We start from the raw sequence: 22244 nt of genomic DNA, 5'->3' as shown, positions 1-22244 counted from the left end.
TTTGATAACTTCTGATAACCCCTCTTTAGAGTAGAGTGCTATAGTTTGTTTGAGACGGTCGCAGAAATCTCTCTGTACTCTCTAGCTTTCAATTCACTAAAATTCAAAGGTCAAAGGGCACAGAGCAGGGGTCAGAGAATAATTCAGACTGAGGGTTATCTTGTGTGACTGTCACCAAGGAAAAGTGACTCACTGGACTGCCAGCCATACTGTTGCACATGTCACAGGACATCAGTTTGTTAGACCACGGGGACATCCAGGGAACATAGGAGTGAGTCTCATACTGTATGAGTGAGTCTTGTACTGTAGGAGTGAGTCTCGTCTCTTTTGTTCTGTCTTTCTCCACAGCTCCATGCTTCAGGGTTCATGAATGGAGACATTTGGAGAAGGACGTGACACGCTTACAGTCAAAGCCGCACGCGCGCATACACACTAAGACACACGTCCACACACACACATTTGTGTGCAAAATGTATGCACACACAACAACTCACTCACACGCAAAGACACATACACACAGGAGGATATGGGGAGATACAGACACCCACTGTCATCACGTACAGACATCGGACAAGTACACAGAGACAGTACAGTCAGATGGATTATTTTGTGCTTTAACGTCATGGTGTGCCAGTTTTCATCAGAGCGACAACCACCATAATAGAAAACCTATAGCAGGTGACTTATCCAACTTGTCCTCGTCACTTGGGTACTTTGTGAAGTAAATCAGGGATGCAGAGGAGGGTAAACACATGCTAATGCTGTTAACGCACCTTGGTGAATACTGTTCTCACACCTATTACGCTAAATTAGCACTAGCACTGTTAGCGCTGTTAGCCCTATTCGGGCTGTTGGTACTGTTAGCACTGTTAGCGCTGTTAACATTGCTAGTGCTGTTAGTACTGTTAGTATTGCTAGCGCTGTTAGCATTGTTAGCGCTGTTAGCGCTGTTGGCACAGTTAATGCTAGAACTGAGTCATGGGTAACTGCATACGTGGAGTGTGTCTGAAAGTGGACGTGAAGTGGTTGGATGAACACAAGTGGGTTTATGGAAAGCGAATCAGCTAATTAGGCAGATTTGTTGGCGCTAAAGATCGTTTTGCGTGGCTGATTGGGCCGCACGAGGAGTGTATTAGCCAGTGAGAATGACTAGTGCACCGTTCCTGTTGTATCGAGGTGTCTGCCAACCTGAGGGTGCTTCCCACTGGGCAGCTGTATCAGCTGTGTCGCCAGCAGTAGCTAACGTGGCCATTTTTTGCCCTCTCATAATTTTATTTCAAGTAGGATGGCAACCTACACAATACATAACAAATATTGATAACTATCTAGGTGTCACATTGATACGGTCTACTCAATAGGGAGGGCATGAACGGCAACAACACCAGGACACAGTGTCCTTCACTTCCGCTCGCTAAGCACTTTTGTCCCGCACCGGTGCGGGAAGTAGTTACTTAGTGTAGCCAACATCAGGGTGACAGTCACAGTAAGCACACAGATACAACACATACAAGCAACAGTACACCCATCATCAGTACTTTTAATGAAAAATAAAAAGCTGTCAGTTATATTCACTGAAAATATACAATTCTTTGTAGCAGTGAAATACAATTTGCACTCATCTTCTGGCTTCAAAACGGAAGTCCAAACGCTAAGAAACGGGAAATAAACGACACCGCTCAGTCAAAACCATCTAACCAATAACAGAGCGCTGATGTTACACCCACTTTATTCGCCACGCCCACTTTCAGAGACACACCAAGTATGCAGTTACCCATACTTCCTAGAACAGCTAAAGCAGTTAGCATTAGCGTTGCTAGATGCCAGTCATCTCTTTTCCCACCTTTTTCAACTACATCCCTAGTAGAAACAACCTGGCGATTACAACGTTTGTAACAAGACCTTGTTGGGCAATGGGCCCAAAGGTGCTTACAGACTGTTCCAGTATTGTAGTTACAGTGCAAGTAAGAGGTTCTACCCTATTCATGTACATTTGAATGACTGAAATGCAAGTGACTTCACAATATTGAGGGCTAAGGTAAAATTTGTTAGCACTTTCACATTAAACATTTCAATGAGGGACATTTTCACAAATGTATTTACTTAGAAAAAAAGCTAAATTGGGATAATTACCCACTATTATTATTTGTATTATAATTAATATTGTTATTATTAAATCCTCATTATCCGTCTCATTATTGCATGTTTTATCACTATTATTACTTTATTACTTTATTATTTCTTTCTTTCTTTCTTCACCATTCATTGATTATCATTTAATAATTGCGATAAAGTGGGTGTGTGTCAGTCACTGCGGGGGGGGCTCCGGGGGGGCTCCTTGCTGCGTGAGGGTGTGCCAGTACTCGACTTTCTTGCCGATGTGTTTGAGACACTCAAACCAATGTTTCAGCCTCACTCCCTTAGCATGTATGCCCAGTTCAACTCCACCTGGGAGAGAGGGAGGTAGAAGGTGGAAGGGAGAGACACGCAGACAGACCCGCAGAGAGACACACGGGGAGACACACAGGGAGACACACAAGGAGAGAGAGAACAGCAAGAAAAAGGGGAAAGATTAAGAAAAAGGGGGGGAATTGATAAATAGAGATAAATTGACAGAAAGGAAACGAGAGAGAGAGACGAGGAGAGAAAGAAAGTCATCCCTGGGAGGGTCATCAGACAGATAGTGGTTTTCCTGGCTGTGATTGCATAGTTGATGGAGTGTGAAGTTTTAAACGCGGTATTTTGCAGACGTCGGCTTTCACAACACTTCAAACACACTCAATAGCTCATCTGTGGCCCCACTAAGCCTTGGCATTAAACTCAGATACAGTGAGAGGTGTGGGGGAGGTTAATACTGTTCCCTTACGTAACTCACACTCCCTCGGAACCAGACAGACACATATCAAGACAGACACACGCAGTCCTCACAAGTATAAAAATACAAACACAGACATCTCACTCGGCACAGGCGTCAATTCAACATCTCTTCCACGTTGGTTCAACGTCATTTCATTGAAATGATGTGGAAACAACATTGATTCAACCAGTGGTTTGCCTAATGGGATGTGTGTAATTGTACGTGCGCAAACACACCTCGCCCCCCTCTTAGCGCCCAAGTTTCAGAGAGCAAGTGTGTCTGCATACTCTTCTCACGTACCTTCCTAATGACCCCTTCTCATTCTTGCCACCCCCAAACACAGACACACACACACACGACCTGTTTGCTGAGTTTTTCTAGGCCACTCACGTACCCCCCTAATGACCTTCCAATCCCCTCTCTCCTTTCCCTTCCCTTCCCTGACCCCCCCACCGTGTTCCCTGAGCCCGGAGGGGTGTGGGTGACAAACGGCGGGCGACAGTGTGACGCGGCGTGGGACGAGAGAAAGAGGGGCGAGAGAGAAACACTGACGGATGGGAGGAGATGGATGAGGGAGGAACTGGCGGGGGCCGTCCCACTCCCTCTCTCTTTTCCTCCCCTTCTACTCCTCCCCTTCTCCTCCCTCCTCGACACCTCTGTCTTTGTGCAAAATGAGAGGTCCAGTCCGCACATCAATTGCTCCCACAAATCTCAGGAGGGACGGGGACGCTGCTACTCTCGCTCCGTCTCTCCTCCCATCTCTCTCCCTTCCATGATTACTCTATTCCTTTCTTTCATTCTTCCGTCCCTTCTCCTCGTCTTCTTCTTCCATCATTCTTCCGTCCCTTCTCCTCGTCTTCTTCTTCCATCATTCTTCCTGACCTTTACGGAGAGTATTTGACACCGCATTTGTTTCTCCCTCTGCTCTATCCGTCTTAACCCTTTTTCCCCCTCTCGGTCACTCCCCCCTTTCTCTTTCCCCCCTTCCTCCTGTCTCTCCCAGTATCACAGGCATTTTCCGCAGTGCTAACAGATTTAGGCCGTTGTGTATGTTGGCCATTACGCCATAATGATAACAGTCTTAGCCGGACCAGTGTGTTAGAGCGATGGCCTTTTCCCCCTACTCTTCTGGCGTGGGTAATAACTCACAAACATTATGGCCCCAGCTTGAGAGAGAGAAAGAGAGAGAGAGAGAGAAATAGAGAGAGAAAAAAGCATGAGAGAGATGGAGGGAGGGAGAGAGATGACATGAGGGGGTGAGAGAGAGGGCATGAGGGAGAGATTGAGTGTGCGTGAAAGAGAGAGCAGGCCTGGGATAAATAGAAAGTGTGAGTTGAGAGAGAGAGAGAGAGAGAGAGAGAGAGAGAGAGAGAGAGAGAGAGAGAGAGAGAGAGAGAGAGAGAGAGAGAGAGAGAGAGAGAGAGAGAGAGAGAGAGAGAGAGAGAGAGAGAGAGAGAGAGAGAGAGAGAGAGAGAGCGAGAGCGAGCTGGAGAGAGCGATAGAGAGGGCACTAGGGAAACAGTCGGAAAGAGAGAGAGACTCCTGTTACAGGGAGCCTTCAGACGAGAGTAAAACACTTTGATCTCAAGGCCTTCCAGCTCCCTGGGAGGCAATCCATTCTCCCCCAGCTGCCTCCCCACCGGTTCTCCCTCACTCCCCCGCTCCCCCGCGCCGAAACGCCTGCCTCCTGTGATATACAGTACACGCCGGGCCCCGTCAGAGCCGTTTAGTGCCTCACAAAGCAGCGTGAATCCGACGTGTCACCCCGTCGAGGGTTTGAGGACTCCTTTCTGTCGCTCTCATATTAATTTCCCAATGCTTTTGCTTCTCCACATACAGTCCTTTCCCTCTTTTCTGCTCGTTTTAATTTCATCCCCCTCTTCAGTTCTTCCTTTCTTTCACTACTTCTTCTCCTCCTTTCACTCCCTTACCTCTCTTTTACCCATAACGTCATTGCTCATCACACGTTGTGGCCCACGTTGCTCTCCTCCTCGCACGCCCAAATTCTCTTACAATTATTTTCTTTAGCTATATTTCTAGTTCTCTACCTCCTCTCCTCCTTTCACTCACTCCCCCTTTCTCTTACCTATGAAGTCGTTGCTCATCCCCAGATCGTAGTCCCATACCGAGATCTCCAGTGTTTTCTTGGCCAGCTGGTCGTGTGGAACTTCATACACAAACTCCTGTAAGGAATAGAGGTAGAGAGAGAGAGGAAGGTGTTCATGTATTCACACTTAGCGGAAAGTTATTCAGATTATGTTTAAAATTTAATGTGAAATATGCATGGACTTAAATTCAACTTGATGGTAGGGTAGGTAGTTATCCTCTACGGGATCAGTGTCCCCTCCCACGGGATGGTTGCGCTAACGTAGGCTAATGTGATTAGCATGAGGTTGTAAGAAACAAGAAAATGTCCCAGGACATAGACATATCTGATATAGGCAGAAAGCTTCAATTCTTGTTAATCTAACTGCACTGTCCAATTTACAGTAGCTATTATAGTGAAATAATACCCTGCTATTGTTTGAGGAGAGTGCACAGTTATGAACTTGAAAATGTATTAATAAACCAATTAGGCCTATTTCGTCAGTCTTTTGAACCGAAATGCAATGGTTCATTGAATCAGTCTTAAACCTTGCACATACACTGCTGCCATCCTGTGGCCAAAATCTAAATTGCGCCTGGGCTGGAATAGTACATTATGGCCTTTCTCTTGCATTTCAAAGATGATGGTGCTCTTCCATGCCGTCCCTAGGAGGGGTGCGTCACTTGAGTGGGTTGAGTGACTGACGTGGTCTTCCTGTCCGGGTTGGCGCCCCCCCTTGGGTTTGTGCCGTGGGGGAGATCTTCGTGGGCCTTGTCTCAGGATAGTAGGTTGGTGGTTGAAGTGCTTTGGCAAAGTGGGCGGGGTTATATCCTGCCTGTTTGGCCCTGTCCGGGGAAGGGAAGGGGCCACAGTGTCTCCCGACCCCTCCTATCTCAGCCTCCAGTATTTATGCTGCAATAGTTTGTGTCGAGGGGCTAGGGTCAGTCTGTTATATCTGGAGCATTTCTCCTGTCTTATCCGGTGTCCTGTGTGACTTTAAGTATACTCTAATTCTCTCTCTCTCTCTCTTGGAGGACCTGAGCCCTAGGACCATGCCTCAAGACTACCTGGCCTGATGACTCCTTGCTGTCCCCAGTCCACCTGGTCGTGCTGCTGCTCCAGTTTCAACTGTTCTGCCTGCGGCTATGGAACCCTGACCTGTTCACCGGACGTGCTACCTTGTCCCAGACCTGCTGTTTTCAACTCTCTAGAGACAGCAGGTGCGGTAGAGATACTCTGAATGATCGGCTATGAAAAGCCAACTAACATTTACTTCTGAGGTGCTGACCTGTTGCACCCTCTACAACCACTGTGATTTTTATTATCTGACCCTGTTGGTCATCTATGAACATTTGAACATCTTGGCCATGTTCTGTTATAATCTCCACCCGGCACAGACAGAAAAGCACTAGCCACACCCGTCATAGCCTGGTTCCTCTCTAGGTTTCTTCCTAGGTTGATGCCTTTCTAGGGAGTTTTTCCTAGCCGCCGTGCTTCTACACCTGCATTGCTTGCTGTTTGGGGTTTTAGGCTGGGTTTCTGAACAGCACTTTGTGACATCAGCTGATGTAAGAAGGGCTTTATAAATAAATTTGATTGATTGTATTATCTTTCACAAGATCTAATGTGTTATATTCTCCTACATTAATTACACATTTCCACAAATTTCAAAGTGTTTCCTTTGAAATGGTATCAAGAATATGCTTATCCTTGCTTCAGGTCCTGAGCTACAGTCAGTTAGATTTGGGAATGTCATTTTAGGCGGAAATTGAAAATAAGGGTTTGATCCTTAGCAGTATTGAAGGAGATGGAAAATGTATTCAAATTATGGCACATACTGTATACAGTACTGGAATTAAATTATGGCATTAAATGCATGAGAAAGGGTAGGCTATAGATATCCATCACATCCAAGGGCATACAATTAAACTTCAACAAACAACGTTAATATGATATATTATATATCTTGCACATTTGGTTGCCAAATGTGAGTCAGAGAAATGGGTTGCCAGATACAGATGGTGGATCTTAATTTTATCACCCTTTTGTTGCTGAGGATTTTCCTGCACAGCAGGAAATGCAAACTTGTAATGTATTTGAGTTTTAAAAAAGCTTCCACTTTTACATTTCAGAATTTATTTGCCATTACGAGCAATGTATCAACCCATACAAAAAATGTTCTTGAATTATAATCCACATAATAACTAAAATGTCTTGTTGCTGCAGGATTATTTTCCTGCTGTAGCACACTGCTCAAATTAAGATCCTACATCTGTATGTGTTTATTGGAAAAATGACAGATATTGGTTTATGTATTAGGGAGAGTGTATTGTGGTGCTCGGAGCGGGTGGAAGGACCTCATTAAACTCGGGATTGAGAGTTTTCTTCTTCACTGTGGTTTTGTACTTGGACTTTTTCCCCATATCAGGCTGCAGCACACTGAGAGAGAGGGGGAGAAAAGAGCGAGGGAGAAAAGAGCGAGGGAGATAGAGAGTGAAAGAGAATGAGGCATCGTAAGAGAGAGTTAGAGGGCAAGGGAGAGCACAGATGAGAAAGAGAGCAAGCGAAAGCGAGATTGAGAGGGAGAGGAAGAGAGAGATATGAAGGGAGAGCAGGAGAATGAGAAAAAGAGGGAATCTTAATTAGACAGTTGACAGCATGATGACTGAAAATGCCGCTTTCCCCCTATTTTTTTGATTCAGGTCTTTTATACAGGTCTTTTATTACTTCTGAAACATCAAAGCCAATTATCTGTCATTTTGTCTTCCGCCGCGGCGTGACATGAAACCCCACTGGAACGAGGGAGGAAAATAGAACAGAGACAGACAGAGCGTTAGCAAAATTCTCAAAGCGTGAAAGAAAAAAATGGAGGGAAAAATTCAGAGCCGAAAACATTCATTTAATTTTTTGGGGAGGAGAGGGTGAAAGGAATCGGTGATGAGAGAGACTCAAAAGCTCAAGCCAAGAGCGGGACAGACGGCTTCCCAGAAGGCCATTGGTTTTTATTGGAGGAGTCATCAGCATAAATTCAGGCGGAGAAGTCAAGATGTTCTAGCGGGGGAGAGATATCTCACCCCCCAACGCCACCCACCTTCAGCCCAACGTCAATTACACGTACTCGCTGACAAGGTAATAGATGTGCCGCTAGGGTTGGGGTTTGTACACAACAGCAAGACAGGAGAGAGGGAGAGAGGGATGAGAGAGAGAAAGAAAGATCCAGTATGAGAGAGTTCTCAACCAACCCAGTGAAAGGAAGAAACAAACTGGGTTTGTTTGAGAGGAGGGAGAGAGGGATGTTTAGAGAAAGAAAGAGATAGAAAGATGGAAGAGGACTGGCCACCCCTCGGAGCCTGGTTCCTCTCTAGGTTGCTTCTTAGGTTCCTGCCTTTTCACAGCCACTGTGCTTCTACATCTGCATTGCTTGCTCTTTGGGGAATAAGGCTGGTTATGTGCATAAGCAATTTGTGACAACTGCTGATGTAAAAAGGGATTTATAAAACACATTTGGATTTGATTGATTGATTGATTGATTGAGATAGAGTCCTTAACCAACCCAGTGAAAGAAATTGGATTAGAGAAAATTGAAGCTAGGAGAAAAATTAAGACAAGAGAGAGGGATGGAGGGAGAGAGACGAGAGTGAAATAATGAGAAAAACTGCCAATTTCCCACAGAGACAGAGGATAGAGAGAAAAAAGGAGTGACAGAGATAGACAGAGAGAGAGAGAGAGAGCGAGCGATTGAGAGCAAGCCAGAGTGAAAGAGTACCAAAAAAACAGCCAATTTCCCACAGAGACAGAGGATAGAGAAACAGAGTGACAGTTGGACAGCGGGGAGAGGGGAGAGCGAGGAGAGAAAGGAGCAAAACTAACTGCCCAGTTCAGAGGCTCACACATCAACACAACACAGACTAAGATGACAGTTTGCTTACTCAGCACCAGAGGAACAGGGTTTGCATCCCAAAGAGCACCCTAAACCCTATTTAGTGTACTTCCTTTGAGCAGAACCTTACAAGCCATGGTCGAAAGTAGTGCACTATATAGGGAATGGACTGCCATTTGGGATACAGAGAAACTGACATCCTTGTTTCAACTATATCATGTCTCTTTATGGCGTCTGGTTTGAAGCAATTATCATCTGCATTAACAGAGAGAGGAAAATAGAGGAACGGCAAGTAGGCAACACGCCAGCACCACTGGAGAGGTTTATATTGGTCTTTAAAATGTTGATGGAACGTTGCTCTAATATTTCAGTTGATCTGTATCCGAGAAGAGGGGAAAACAGAGGAATGGCAGGCAACCCACCTAGAGCAACTGACCTAGAGGTCAATATTGGTCTGCAAGACTGTAACGTCTGCTTCCAACTCACACTCTCAAACACGTAGATCCCCTGAACGCAGCTCACTCTCCAGATTCCAATCACCTAAATTCTGATCACCTGTTCAAACACCTGTATGTCATTATCACACACTATTTTGTTCAGTTCTTTGCACCCCATCATTGTGAGCTATTGTTTGTGATACACTTCTATTTGTAGCGCTGGGTTTCCTGTAATTTAATCCTCCCGTGTATGATAGTTTTTGCCTGCCTCACTAACGACGCCTTTTGCCTATTCCCTGCCTGTACTTTAGCCTATCGGATTTCCTGTTATCAACCTATTGCCTGATCTCCCGGACAACGTTACTAGCCTTTTCCCTGCCTGTACTGTTGCCTTGTTGGACCCCCGGTGTATGGCCTTCTGCCTGCCCCTGGACCCAGCTACCTGCCTCCTCCTGTGGTCCTTTACAAATAAACACCAGCTGCGCCATGCGCTTGAAACCAGCTCTCCGTCTCCCATCGTGTTCATTACAAAGTGATGGAATAGCCTCTTGGTCGTTCTAAACAGGGCCGAAGGGGTTGTGTGGGTGATTGTGATTTTGAAATATGCTTAAGTGAATTGTAAGGTCCAGTAGTAGGCGGCTCAAAGCATACGAGCCAATCATAACTCGGACAGGATAGGAAAAGGCCCCCTGGACATTTGTAATGAGAAGTCCATCAGCATAGAATTAAGTACAACATAATGTATCTCTATGGTTATTATAAGAGTGCCTGAGTCAAGAATCTCCTAGTCCAAGATCATCCATCAAATGTTGGATGGGTGTGCAGGCTTTTGTTCCGGCCCAGCATTTTTTTCCTTCTCAAACAGTCAATGATGATCATACTCTTGTTTAAATAACCTGTGTGGTTGCTACTATTGACATTTCTGACATGCTTGATTGACATGACGAGTGGGACCCTCCCCTGCGAGGGTATGTGGGCGCCTACCACCTTCTTCCTACTTAAGGCTCTGACAAAGGCGATTCATGCCGAAAGGTGGTTGTTTCTCCCGCCAATAAATCTGTCAGGTTTACCCAGCAACAGAGTGCTCCTTTTCCTTCATTCTCCCGGACAGTCAACAGCTGAAGTAGCCCGGGGTAAGGAATGTGTTTTGGAGTCAACGTTGATTGTCTGAAACTGCCGTACTTGTTTCACACAGCTCTGCCCCGTCTTTTTTTTGGCTCTGGTTGAAAGCCCCTGGACATTTTGTAATGAGAAGATTATTAAGAGTCTGACTCAGGGACTCTGGGAACCCATTTGTCTTGCTCTTGGCTCCAGCTTTTGACTCGCTCGTCGATGATTAGCATATATCTTTTTTTTGGTCCCCTCTAAAAACGGCTCTGAAATAGTGTCACGCACTGACCATTTTGATAATGCTCTGTCTCTTGTTGTTCTCTTTCCTCATGTGCGAGGTGTTAGTGCTGGGTTGGAGCAAAAGCTTGCACACCCAATAGCGTTCCAGGACCAGAGTTGGAGACCCGCAGCCATAAGTTATGCTGTGTCCCAAATGGCACCCTGTTCTCTGTAAAGTTTAACCCTATGGTCCCTGGTCAAAAGTAGTTCACTAAACAGGGAATGGAGTGCCATTTGGGATGCAAGCCAATGTGTAAGCATGTGAGCCCAAACTTAATCTCTTAACACGTTTTCTGCAGGGGTATGTGAAACTGCAGACAGCACACAAATCAACTTCCAGCTTAGTGTCCTGTAGGCTATATCTAATACGTGTTGATATCACATGCACATATGCACGCACACAGACAAAGATGCACCCACACACATGCACGTGTACATACACACGCGCTATGTCCCTGACCCGCCTCCACACTCCAGCCAACGACTGCTGTGCAGGTGTGTACGAAGCAATGCATTCTGGGATGTCAGGGGCATAGCGGATCTTAGCTGCTATAATAGTCGGTTCAGCGACACACACACACACTGAGACAGAGTGAGAGAGAGAGAGAGATAGTGGCATCCACACGCACTGCAGTTACTCTCCTACAGACAGTGAGAATACGTCTGACAGGTAAGAATCACACAGGTCGCATCCCAAATAGCACTCTATTCCCTAAAGCACTACTTTGCCCCAAGGCCCTGGTGAAAAGTAGTGCACTAAATAGGGAATAGGGTGTAATTTGGGCATCCCATAGGGCTCTGGGCAAATGTAGTGCACTGTTTAGGGAATAGGATGCCAATTGGGCTGCACATCTTGGCTGTGTTTCAGAGCATCAATTCTGCTCAGTCGCTGATCACTGATTCACTGAGCAGACTGACTGATCTACAAATCACCCTTGCCTCCTAAATAACTACTCTAACTGTAATTTGTAGATCCGTCAGTAGATCTAGAATGATACTCTCAAATACAGCCAAGGAGTCAGGGTCACAGTTTGCAAGTGCAAGTGCAGGGGCAGCACTTATAACTGTAAAAGTTACAGGCCGCCATGAGGGGAAAATGATGACTCACCATTCTTATGACGATGAAACGTCAATGCTTTTAACCGAAATAAACACATTTTATTACTTGAAGAGCAAGAGCTGCGCCTTTTTCCACTCATGTAAACCTTACATTTCAGCTGCTACCTCCACACAGTTTCTGAGCACTGTCTTTCCCTACAGACTTACAGAGTATGTCTTTAAACCACCATCACAAGCAGTACAGGCAAATAGCTACTCCCTTTGAGGAACAACAAAAGAACACAGACAGGCACGACAGAACTCGTCCCAATAGGATTAACAGGACTCCTCGCTCTGAGGCGACACAACAGCAGCCGCCGGTGCAACACTCCGCTGCTTCTGATACTACCGGCCAGCTTGACTGAACACACTTTAAACAAACACACAGGACAACTCCCCACTGTACGAGAAGAGAGACGGCGTCTCGAATGCAGCTCAGACATAACAGGCTACTAACTAAAAAGCAGGTGGTGAATTTCAAAGAGGTTTGAGACTGTGAAAGAAGAGACAGTGTCTCGAACGCAGCTCAGACATCGGCTACTATACAACAGGCAGTGTATGCCCCCCAAAAAAACATTCAAAGAGAGTTGCGACTGTACAAGAAGAGAGAGCGAGAGGGTGGAACGCAGCTCAGATATAGACCTCGCTCCTGAATAACAGGCAAGGGATCTCAGAGACAGAAAAGATGAGAAACTAAGAGAAAAGAGACTGGAACGCAACTCAGACAGAAGCCAACTTAATCACATGGAGTGGATGTCGTAGGCAAATAATTGGATTTGTGACTGTAAAATAAGAGAGTGCCTTGAACATAACTCAGATTCTGAACTGCACATCAAACACAGCAAAATATGAGAAACTCTCAAATAAGAGAGTGCCTAAAATAAGATTTGTGACTGTAAAATAAGAGAGCTCCTTGAACGCAGCTCTGACATACTAAACAACAGATACTGCATGTCAAAGATAAAAAATAAAAAAAGAGATGATAAACAGAGACAATCTCTTGGCTCCAGGACTCAATCGCGCCGTACATCAAAATAGAGGCAGATAAGACACCCAGCTCTGGCTCTGAAGAACAGGAACCAATCAATGAACAGCAAAAAGTGGAGAAAAACGAGGAAAGGGGGGGGGAGAAAGAAAAACAGCTATTTTTTGTCCCCTCACGGGTCTGTTTACTGCTTCTCTGCTTCGTTTCTTTGTCTGATTCTAGTCTTGGCTTCACAGCTCAATAATCTCAATGGGAAAGTAGTACGAGTTTCAGGGAGTCATGAATGAGAATGAGAGTATATGTAGTTAGTGATAGACCTCTTTTTTTGCCCCGTTGACTAACCTCTCCTCTCCATCTTTTGGTCTTTAGACTGAGTTCCTACTCCCTACATATTTTCCTACATCCCAATAGGAATGGGGGGAGGAGTGTGGAGGAGGGAGTCGTCGAACGAGAATGAGGATGTACGTCGTCATTTAGAAACCTTTTTTCCTCTCGACTTACATCTTCTCGCCGTCCTTAAGCCCACTGACTTCTGAGATGCTGTACAGTCACAGGTATTGTGTATGATTCAATATGATACCAGAAGCTCAATCTCTCATATGGGTTGGTGATGCATTAAGCATATCTATATCGCTCCAATGCATGCGCGTCTCTCTCTCTACGTCGCTACCTCTCAATGCTTGGCTTTGAAAAGCCAACTGACCTGTTGCACCCTCTACTGTGATTGTTATGTGACCCTGAACATCTTGAAGAACAATTTGGCCTTAATGACCATGTACTCTTATAATCTCTACCAGGCACAGCCAGAAGAGGACTGGCCACCCCTCAGAGCCTGGTTCCTCTCTAGGTTTCTTCCTAGGTTCCTGCCTTTCTAGGTACTTTTTCCTAGCCACTGTGCATCTACATCTGCATTGCTTGCGGTTTGGGGTTTTAGGCTGGGTTTCTGTACAGCACTTTGTGACATCGGCTGATGTAAAAAGGGCTTTATAAATACATTTGATTGAATATACATTTCTTATTATTTGTACCGTTGTCCGTTGTCCAATCTCGTCTTTGATTTACACCCTTGGATGCATCTTTCCATTCAAGTCCCACCCTTCCTCACCACAGTTTACAAAAAAGTGAACTCAGAGCTCTATACTATGAATCAGAGGTGTATACAACGAAGCAAGCTAGATCTACTCAGCTAACTGAAGCTAGCAGACTTGTAACTGCACGTGGTTGGTCGAACGCCAAACTCTTCATTGAGACAACGCTGAAACATCAAATCTAAATGAAAGAAAAGTTATCTTGCAAATTCATCAGGCTTTGGTGTGAAGTAGGCGTTTAGAAGGGCCTTCTTTATTTTATTACTTATCGTGAATGACGTCTTTGCTGTGTTTTGGTGTTTCCCCCCCGCTCCTATCAATAAAATATTTGTATTAAGTCCTACAAAGGTTTTTACTATGGGTGAAGTTCTAAACGCATTCTATCATTATTCAACGTGTAACGTGATAGGTCGTTTAACGTCACTCTTTTTTTAACACGCCAATTTTTGTTCAAATTAAAATCTTTCCTCAAACGAAGGGGAAGACGGCGCAACCTTTGCGAGCGGGAGGGAATCTGATTTCATTGGTTCTCAACTCGCAGCAAAGACATTTTGTAAAAATCCTAAGTAGATATACCACTCTGTTTCAATCGAAAGTTACAGATGATGCCTTTAGAGCGCCATCTCATCCAAATCAACACTACAAGCAAATAGCAAAAAGGACTTTTTGTTGTTGTTGATGAAACCATGTAGGCGTAGAAACTGAATCTAATGACTGCTGGGGATTTTCATATTCAGGTGTGAAGTGCATGAATAACGATTAGCCGTTTACGCCGAGACTGCGTCCCAAATGGCATCCTATTTCCCTAGTGCACTACCTTTTGACCATGGCCCACAGGAAATATGGTGCCATTTGGGACTCAGCCTGAATGCTCTGTCAAGACATGATGCCGACAGTATATGTACAGTACAGGTTGTCATATGAATAACAATGAACCTGCTAGCTTACATAATGCCACCACAGTGATTCCCAATGTGCTCCTAGGAAACCTTTCACCATTTTTGTTACTGTCACGCCCTGACCGTAGAGATCCGTTTATTCTCTATGTTTGTTTGGTCCAGGGTGTGACTCGGGTGGGAAAGTCTATGCTTTCTGGTTCTTTGTTTTTGGCCGGGTATGATTCTCAATCAGGGACAGCTGTCTATCGTTGTCTCTGATTGGGAATCAGACTTAGGCAGCCTTTTTTCCTCTTCTCATTTGTGGGTTGTTGTCTTTGTTAGTGGCATGTATAGCCTTACAGAGCTTCGCGTTCGTTGAGTGGTTTATTGTTTTTGTTGGCGACATTTAAAATAAAAGAATGTACGCTTACCACGCTGCACCTTGGTCCGGTCATTTCCTTGACGACGATCGTGACAGTTGCAGCCCAGAACTAGCACATCCAGCACACCCGATTCAAACAATCAAAGGCTTGACGAGTAGCTGATTAGTTGAATCAGGTGTGCTATTTTCCCAAACTGGAAGAGAAAATATGCAGTCGAGGGGGTAAGTAATGAACAGATTGGGAAACACTGACTAGTGACGGTGTAGACTCCAGAGAGTAAGAGCAGTTGATTATTTATTTATGTTGCATGTATTAATTTATGCCAGTCAGTCTCCCTGTCAATTTGTACGGAGCGCAAATAAAGTTTCAATGTGTCATGACTCATGCACTAAGGTTGTGGTAGAGTCTGTCAATGTGACATACTGTATAAAATATATATACTGTATACAACATTCTATTGGTTGCAAGAATTTTGTGGAATAATTTCAATTAAAGCTCTACGTTTTGAATCTGTCGTTGTTCTTTGGAAACGGTCAAACAAAAATCTCTTCCCAACTATGTTGCAATATATGCCACAGCTGAACATTTTTGGTCCTTAAATGACACTGATATACTTTTTTATTCAGCACAATTTTCTTTAACCAATTTTGGTCTTTAATGCAGAGCCGACAGTTAAGTTCTTTACTTTCTCCCCCTTCCACTTGCCTCTTCCATTTTTTGCGGTAATTCTAGAGAGCCTTTGTTGCTGCCCTATATGTTCCAGCCGGCTCAACAGGGAGGACTGCTGACTGGCATCCAGCAACAGGACACCACAGGACCTACTAATGTCTAACAACAAGTAATGTGGAACGACAAGGGACAACAACAACAACCTCTCCTCCATTCGTTCCTCCATTCGTTCCATCCATCATCACATCATCATTCCGTCCTTTGTGTTTGTGTGTGTGTCAAGACTTACATCTTGACGAAGGGGTCAGAGTACCCATTGGAGTCCATGGCGGCGAGGTGGGCACAGCGTACGATGCCGACCAGTAAACAGCTCTTTTCTGGGCTGTAGCAGAGCGACACCAGGATACGACCACGCTGGGGGAGGGGGGGGCACAATTAACCATGACACCACTACAAATCTAAAATCAACTTTATTCATAGTGTCCTTAATGTATGTCAATTAAATGTCAGATTGAATTCATGTATGTCAGATTAAAACCAACACATGTAAAACAGGCAATTAAAAACATACAATAGAATAAAAAAATAATAATAATAATAATAAGATTAATTGAATTGCATGTTGGGAAATCAGTGACAGGACTGTCAATAGCCCTGGGATTAGTACTACTGCTATCATCGTGGCACCACTGGTATTACTACTACTACAGTACTAGTAGTAGCACAACTAATGTTACTACTCCTGCTACGGCCACTACTAAATCTATATGACAATCTCTACTTTTTATGACAATGATGGTAATCTTCGTACCTCTTCCTCGGCCACAGGTGTCCCTTGCTCCACGGTTTCTTTGTTGATGTCTTTGTTCTGAGAAGGGAGGTTGATTTCAATACACAGTTTGTAAATCATTAGAGCCCATTGACGAACTGACGCATACACGCACGCACGCACGCACGCACGCACGCACGCACGCACACACACGCACACATCCACTACATACCTGTGTGATTCTCTCCAGACCCATTTTGAATCTTTTGCTCTCGCCCTTGCTCAGTTTCTTCAAGGCGACCCGGACCTCTCCGATGAACTCGTTACGACCGAGCCTGTCCATGTCGCACACACACAGCCTACACACACGCGCACAGGTACACACACAGATACACACAGGTACACACACAGGTACACACACAGATACACACAGACAGGCATGCCATACACACGCAGAAAGTGAGAAAGATACATGTCCTCTCAAGAGCTAGCAGTGAGGAGTACGCTCATTTCGATCCGTGTCTATCGGTAAACTCTGGGCCGCTCCAACCTGCAAACAGAAGCCCCCACTGATCTACAGGTAACTGCCAAAATAATGGAAACACTTGAGTAAACGAGGGATACATAGTATATTAAAAGCAGGTGCTTCCACACAGGTGTGGTTCCCGAGTTAATTAAGCAATTTAACATCCCAGCATGCTTAGGCTACCATGGCTATGCCCCCATAGGATGACAATGCCCCATCCACAGGGCAGGAGTGGTCATTGATTGGTTTGACGAGCATGAAAATGATATGAAACATATGCCATGATCATGTGACCAGATCTCAACCCAACACTTATGGGAGATTCTGGAGCGTCACCTGAGGCAACATTATCCACCACCATAAACATTTTTTTATTAAATAATGGTGTTGCATCTCGGGTTAGGATTTGGCCGGGTTAGGCCGCCATTGTAAATAAGAATTTGTTCTTAACTAACTTGCCTAGTTAAATAAAGTTTCAATAAAAATAATAATAAAAATAGAGTTCCAGACACTTATAGAATCTATGGCAAGGTGCATTGAAGCTGTTCTGGCTCGTGGAGCCCCAACGCCCTATTAAGACACCATATGTGGGTGTTTCCTTAATTTTGTCAGTTAACTGTGGCTATACTCTGTGCTGTACATGTCTGTCTGCCTGCCTGTCTGAAAGTCTGTCTGTCCGCTTTGTCTGTCTGTCCTCATTGACAGCAGACAGACAGACAGACAGACATGTCTCTGTGTGTTGCAGAACAGCTCTGCTGTGTGAAGAGAGTAGTAGAGTAAGCCTACATTTGGCAAATCTTGTGTTGAAGAAATATGAAAAACAAAATTGAGAGTACATTTGTGCCTCCATAGTGCACTTGAGACGTTTCAAGAACTGAGAATGGCCTAAGGTTTTTGTCTCATGTCTCTATGACAACTGCGGTATGCTAGTCGTGTTTACTCTTTCAACTACTACTCTACCCTCCTGCTCTCAGATGTTCTCTCACCTTGCTGCATATCCCTCTGGGCTGTAGCCCGGGTGCTTGCTCTCTCTCTCTCTGTCTCTCTCTGTCTCTCTGTCTCTCTGTCTCTCTGTCTCTCTGTCTCTCTGTCTCTCTGTCTCTCTCTCTCTCTCTCTCTCTCTCTCTCTCTCTCTCTCTCTCTCTCTCTCTCTCTCTCTTTCTCTCTCTGATGATGGTGGGATGTTTGTTGGACCACATAACCCCCTTTTGCTCTCAGAACAGCCTCAATTCGTCGGGGCATGGACTCTACAAGGTGTCGAAAGCGTTCCACAGGGATGCTGGCCCATGTTAACTCCAATGCTTCCCCCGGTTGTGTCAAGTTGTCTGGATGTCCTTTGGGTGGTGGACCATTCTTGATACACACAGGAAGCGGTTGAGTGTGAAAAACCCAGCAGCGTTGCAGTTATTGACACAAACCGGTGAGTCTGGCACCTACAACCATACCCCGTTCAACAGCACTTAAATATTTCGTCTTGCCCATTCACCCACTGAATGACACACACACATAATCCATGTCTCGAATGTCTCGAGGCTTAAAAATCCTTCTTTAACCTGTCTCCTCCCCTTCATCTACACGCAGTGAAGTGGATTTAACAAGTAACATCAATATGGGATCATATCTTTCAGCTGGATTCACCTGGTCAGTCTATGTCATGGAAATAGCAATGTTTTGTATAATCAGTGTAGAGAGATACAGTAGGACCTCAGTGACAGGAACATGTTGGATCGAGGTCTGAACTGAAACGTATGTAACTGTGAAATTCACTGTGGATCAAACCGTTACAGAAAACATTTATTGCGTAGTTACAAGGGTTCTCTAATAATTTAGCCAGATATTATAAATAGCTTATGTGCTTCAGCACATGTAAGCAATATTTACATTTGTCTGTGGCAGACAGAAGTTTTTTTATTCTTCATTGAATATGTGTACTGGAGGGGGGTTGAGTTTGCCTGTTCAGTTGACTGGTTGGTCCTCTGAGGTTGGTATCTTTGAGGTTCTACTGTCGAGAGGTAGAGAGGTGGAACAGTGTAGTTCTGCCATCAGACTGGCACTCTGTCGGTCTTGCCTGGGCTATGACAAGGTGTTGAAGGTAGCCGCGGTTTTGTCACACCGAGCCAACGTAACCTTTTCTACACCGCTATGGAGCTCTCCATTGACTGACCGTAGTAGGATGCTGCGAGGTCAAATTTCCCCTGGGTACAGATCTAGGATGAACTTCCCCTCGCCCAATCCTAACCTTAACCATTAGTTAGGAGAATGCTCAACTTTTGTATCGTGAATATCTCCCCTTTGTCATACATTTATTGTTTGAAGCCAAGAAATATGATATGAGGAGGACATTTACAGCACAATTGCCAAGACCCGCCCCTGTAGTTTACTAACAAGTTTTGGAGCCGCATTTTTTTAACGATTTAAGTTACAGCTAATGCCTTGCGCCTAAAGTTATAAAACATAATAAGCTGGATGCTAAATGCACATTACCATTATCGGTCCCTATGCTCCACTACAATTCCCTATCCCCATCCACTCTAGTCTCCACTACAATTCCCTATCCCCATCCACTCTATGCACCACTACAATTCCCTATCCCCATCCACTCTATGCACCACTACAATTCCCTATCCCCATCCACTCTATGCACCACTACAATTCCCTATCTCCATCCACTCTATGCACCACTACAATTCCCTATCTCCATCCACTCTATGCACCACTACAATTCCCTATCCCCATCCACTCTATGCTCCACTACAGTTCCCTATCCCCATCCACTCTATGCTCCACTACAGTTCCCTATCCCCATCCACTCTATGCTACACTACAATTCCCTATCCCCATCCACTCTATGCTCCACTACAGTTCCCTATCCCCATCCACTCTATGCTACACTACAATTCCCTATCTCCATCCACTCTATGCTCCACTACAGTTCCCTATCCCCATCCACTCTATGCACCACTACAATTCCCTATCTCCATCCACTCTATGCTCCACTACAGTTCCCTATCCCCATCCACTCTATGCACCACTACAATTCCCTATCTCCATCCACTCTATGCACCACTACAATTCCCTATCTCCATCCACTCTATGCTCCACTACAGTTCCCTATCCCCATCCACTCTATGCACCACTACAATTCCCTATCTCCATCCACTCTATGCTCCACTACAGTTCCCTATCCCCATCCACTCTATGCTACACTACAATTCCCTATCCCCATCCACTCTATGCTCCACTACAATTCCCTATCTCCATCCCATCCAAGCTAATTCCAAATTCCCAGTTATTACTTTCTCTTTTCATCTATCACTCTCTCCCCTCAACTTTGTCTCTCTTTCATGGTTTGCCCTGTATCCACTCCCCCACTGTCTATCTATTTCTATATAACTCTCTCTCTTTCTTGGAACCCCAATTCTCTCTTTTATCCTCTCCTCCCTTTCCTTTCCCCTGTCTGTCCTCATCTATACCCTTCTTTCTTGGCATCCCTCTCTCTCTTCCCTCTTTCTTGGCATCCCTCTCTTTCCCACATTTGATCCTCTCTTTCTTGGCACCCCTCCCTCTCTATCTTCCCTTTCCTGACTCTCCCTAGCTTCTGTGCTGGCCTGTGTCTGGAAGCTGTATCCTTGGCTGGAGGTCAGGTGGGGTTCCCCGGGCATTCAGGGTCTTTCCTGAATCCTTATCTACAGAGAGATGGAGTGTGTGTGTGTGTGTGTGTGTGTGTGTGTGTGTGTGTGTGTGTGTGTGTGTGTGTGTGTGTGTGTGTGTGTGTGTGTGTGTGTGTGTGTGTGTGTGTGTGTGTGTGTGTGTGTGTGTGTGTGTGTTTGGAGGGGGGGGGCTTGGTGTGTGTTTGTGTCTGTCGGGAGGGGGGCGCTACATGGCTTCTCTGCCCAGTGTCTGCCCTTGACTGCATGCCAGAGGGTATCTGTCCAGCGCACACTGCAGACCGGATGCATTAGAATAAGGGGTGAGAAGTGCCTTCAGAAAGTATTCACATCCCTTGACTTTTTCTACAATTTTCTGTGTTAAAATGCATTAAATAGAAATTGTGTGTCACTGGCCTACACACAATATCCCGTAATGTCAAAGTGGAATTATGTTTTTAGACATTTTTACAAATGAATTCGAAATGAAAAGCTGAAATGTCTTGAGTCAATAAGGGATCAACCACTTTGTTATGGCAAGCCTAAATAAGTTCAGGAGTATAAATTTGCTTAACAAATCACATAAGTTGCATGGACTCACTCTGTGTTTAAAATAATTTTTGAATGACTACTTCCTTTCTGTATCCCACACATACAATTATTTGTAAGGTCCCTCAGTCAAGCAGTGAAATTCAAACATAGATTCAACCACAAAGACCAGGGAGGTTTTCCAATGCCTCGCAAAGAAGGGGACCTATTGGTAGATGGGTAAAAAATAAATAAAAGCAGATGCTGAATATCCCTTTGAGCATGGTGAAGTTATTAATTACACTTTGGATGGTGTATCAATACACCCAGTCACTGCAAAGATACAGGCGTCCTTCCTAACTCAGTTGCCGGAAAGGAAGGAAACAGCTCAGGGATTTCAACATGAGACCATGGCTGCAATCAGAGAAAACTGAGGATGGATCAACAACATTGCAGTTACTCCACAATACTAACCTAAATTACATAGTGAAAAGAAGGAAGCCTGTACAGAATACAAATATTCCAAAACATTCATCTGTTTGCAATAAGGCACTGAAGTAAAACTGCAAAAAATATGTCAAAGAAATTAACTTTATGTCCTGAATACGGAGTTAAGTTTGGGGAAATTCCAACGCAATACATCACTGAGTACCACTCTTCATATTTTCAAGCATGGTGGTGACTGCATTATGTTATAGGTATGCTGGTCATTGGCAAGGACGGGAGACTTTTTTGTGATAAAAATAAATGGAATAGAGCTAAGCACAGGGAAAATCCTAGAGGAAAACCTGGTTCAGTCTGCTTTCCACCAGACACTGAGAGACAAATGCACCTTTCAGCAAGCCTAAAGCACAAGGCCAAATATACACTGGAGTTGCTTACCAAGACGACATTGAATGTTCCTGAGTGGCCAAGTTACAGTTTTGACTGCAAGACTTGAAAATGGCTGTCTAGCAAGGATCAACAACCATCTTGACAGAGATTGAAGAATTCTTTAAAGACTAATGTGCAAACATTGTTCAATCCA

General features: G+C 44.7%; 1 protein-coding gene across 1 annotated transcript in view; it reads right to left on the bottom strand.

Annotated features, from left to right (window-relative positions):
- Window positions 1-1528: 1528 nt before the first annotated feature.
- The window catches only part of LOC120035127 (double C2-like domain-containing protein beta), a 43449-nt gene continuing 22733 nt past the window's right edge, over window positions 1529-22244 (bottom strand). Inside the window, exons 6-11 of the mRNA XM_038981921.1 lie at window positions 16749-16875; window positions 16559-16615; window positions 16037-16161; window positions 7298-7379; window positions 4941-5037; window positions 1529-2445 (exon numbers count right to left, since the gene is read on the bottom strand). Of these exons, the coding sequence (XP_038837849.1) occupies window positions 2306-2445; window positions 4941-5037; window positions 7298-7379; window positions 16037-16161; window positions 16559-16615; window positions 16749-16875 (628 nt within the window). The 3' untranslated portion in view covers window positions 1529-2305. The remainder of the gene's footprint in view (window positions 2446-4940; window positions 5038-7297; window positions 7380-16036; window positions 16162-16558; window positions 16616-16748; window positions 16876-22244) is intronic.

The sequence above is a fragment of the Salvelinus namaycush genome, chromosome 42 (genome assembly GCF_016432855.1).
Source record: "Salvelinus namaycush isolate Seneca chromosome 42, SaNama_1.0, whole genome shotgun sequence".
Taxonomy (NCBI): domain Eukaryota; kingdom Metazoa; phylum Chordata; class Actinopteri; order Salmoniformes; family Salmonidae; genus Salvelinus; species Salvelinus namaycush.
The sequence above is the reverse complement of the archived record's forward strand: the minus strand, read 5'-3'. Positions and strand labels throughout refer to the sequence as shown.